The 548-nt window shown below is 24.8% G+C and overlaps 1 protein-coding gene across 1 annotated transcript; it reads left to right on the top strand.

Annotated features, from left to right (window-relative positions):
* PGO_003815 (hypothetical protein) lies at positions 1-548 on the top strand (the record flags this gene model as incomplete). The annotated part of the gene is made up of 1 exon (XM_028691370.1): positions 1-548. A coding segment is annotated over one exon (548 nt), but the record flags the coding sequence as incomplete, so codon positions are not given.

Here is a 548-nt window from a genome sequence, read left to right as displayed (position 1 = left end):
TACAAACTAAAAGAGAAACTACGAAATAATTTGAAATATGATAATGATTTGGTGGAATCTGTATCTCTGTCGTACAAAACATTTGAGGATTCATTTTTTTTTTATGATAGAGATATAGATGCCAAAACATATAATAAAGTATGTCATGGATTATATAATTATTCTGGTGATGAAGAATTAAAAATTTTGGAAAATTTAGAAAATGTATATAAAATTATTGAAGAATTAAAATATAATCCTAATTATTTTACTTCATGTAAAAAGAATTATGTAGAATATATGAATTCCTTAAAATTATGTAAATATAGGAGTAACAATATTTTTAACTCAATGCTTGAAAAAATTGAAAATTTATATGATAAAAAATGCCCTATGGAAAAAACACAATTGGATTCACCTAGATTGGACACACAAGGAAGTGAAATAACAGAGATTAGTAGCATTGTAACTGCAAGCAATACGGCAGAAACTAATGCATTGTCAGTGATTGAAACAATTAAAGGAGTAAATATAGGCACATTTTCTTTTATATCTGTAATATTAATAGC

The sequence above is a fragment of the Plasmodium gonderi genome, assembly GCF_002157705.1.
Source record: "Plasmodium gonderi DNA, contig: Pgo-contig_562, whole genome shotgun sequence".
Lineage (NCBI taxonomy): Eukaryota > Apicomplexa > Aconoidasida > Haemosporida > Plasmodiidae > Plasmodium > Plasmodium gonderi.
This window is presented reverse-complemented; position numbering and strand designations above follow the sequence as displayed.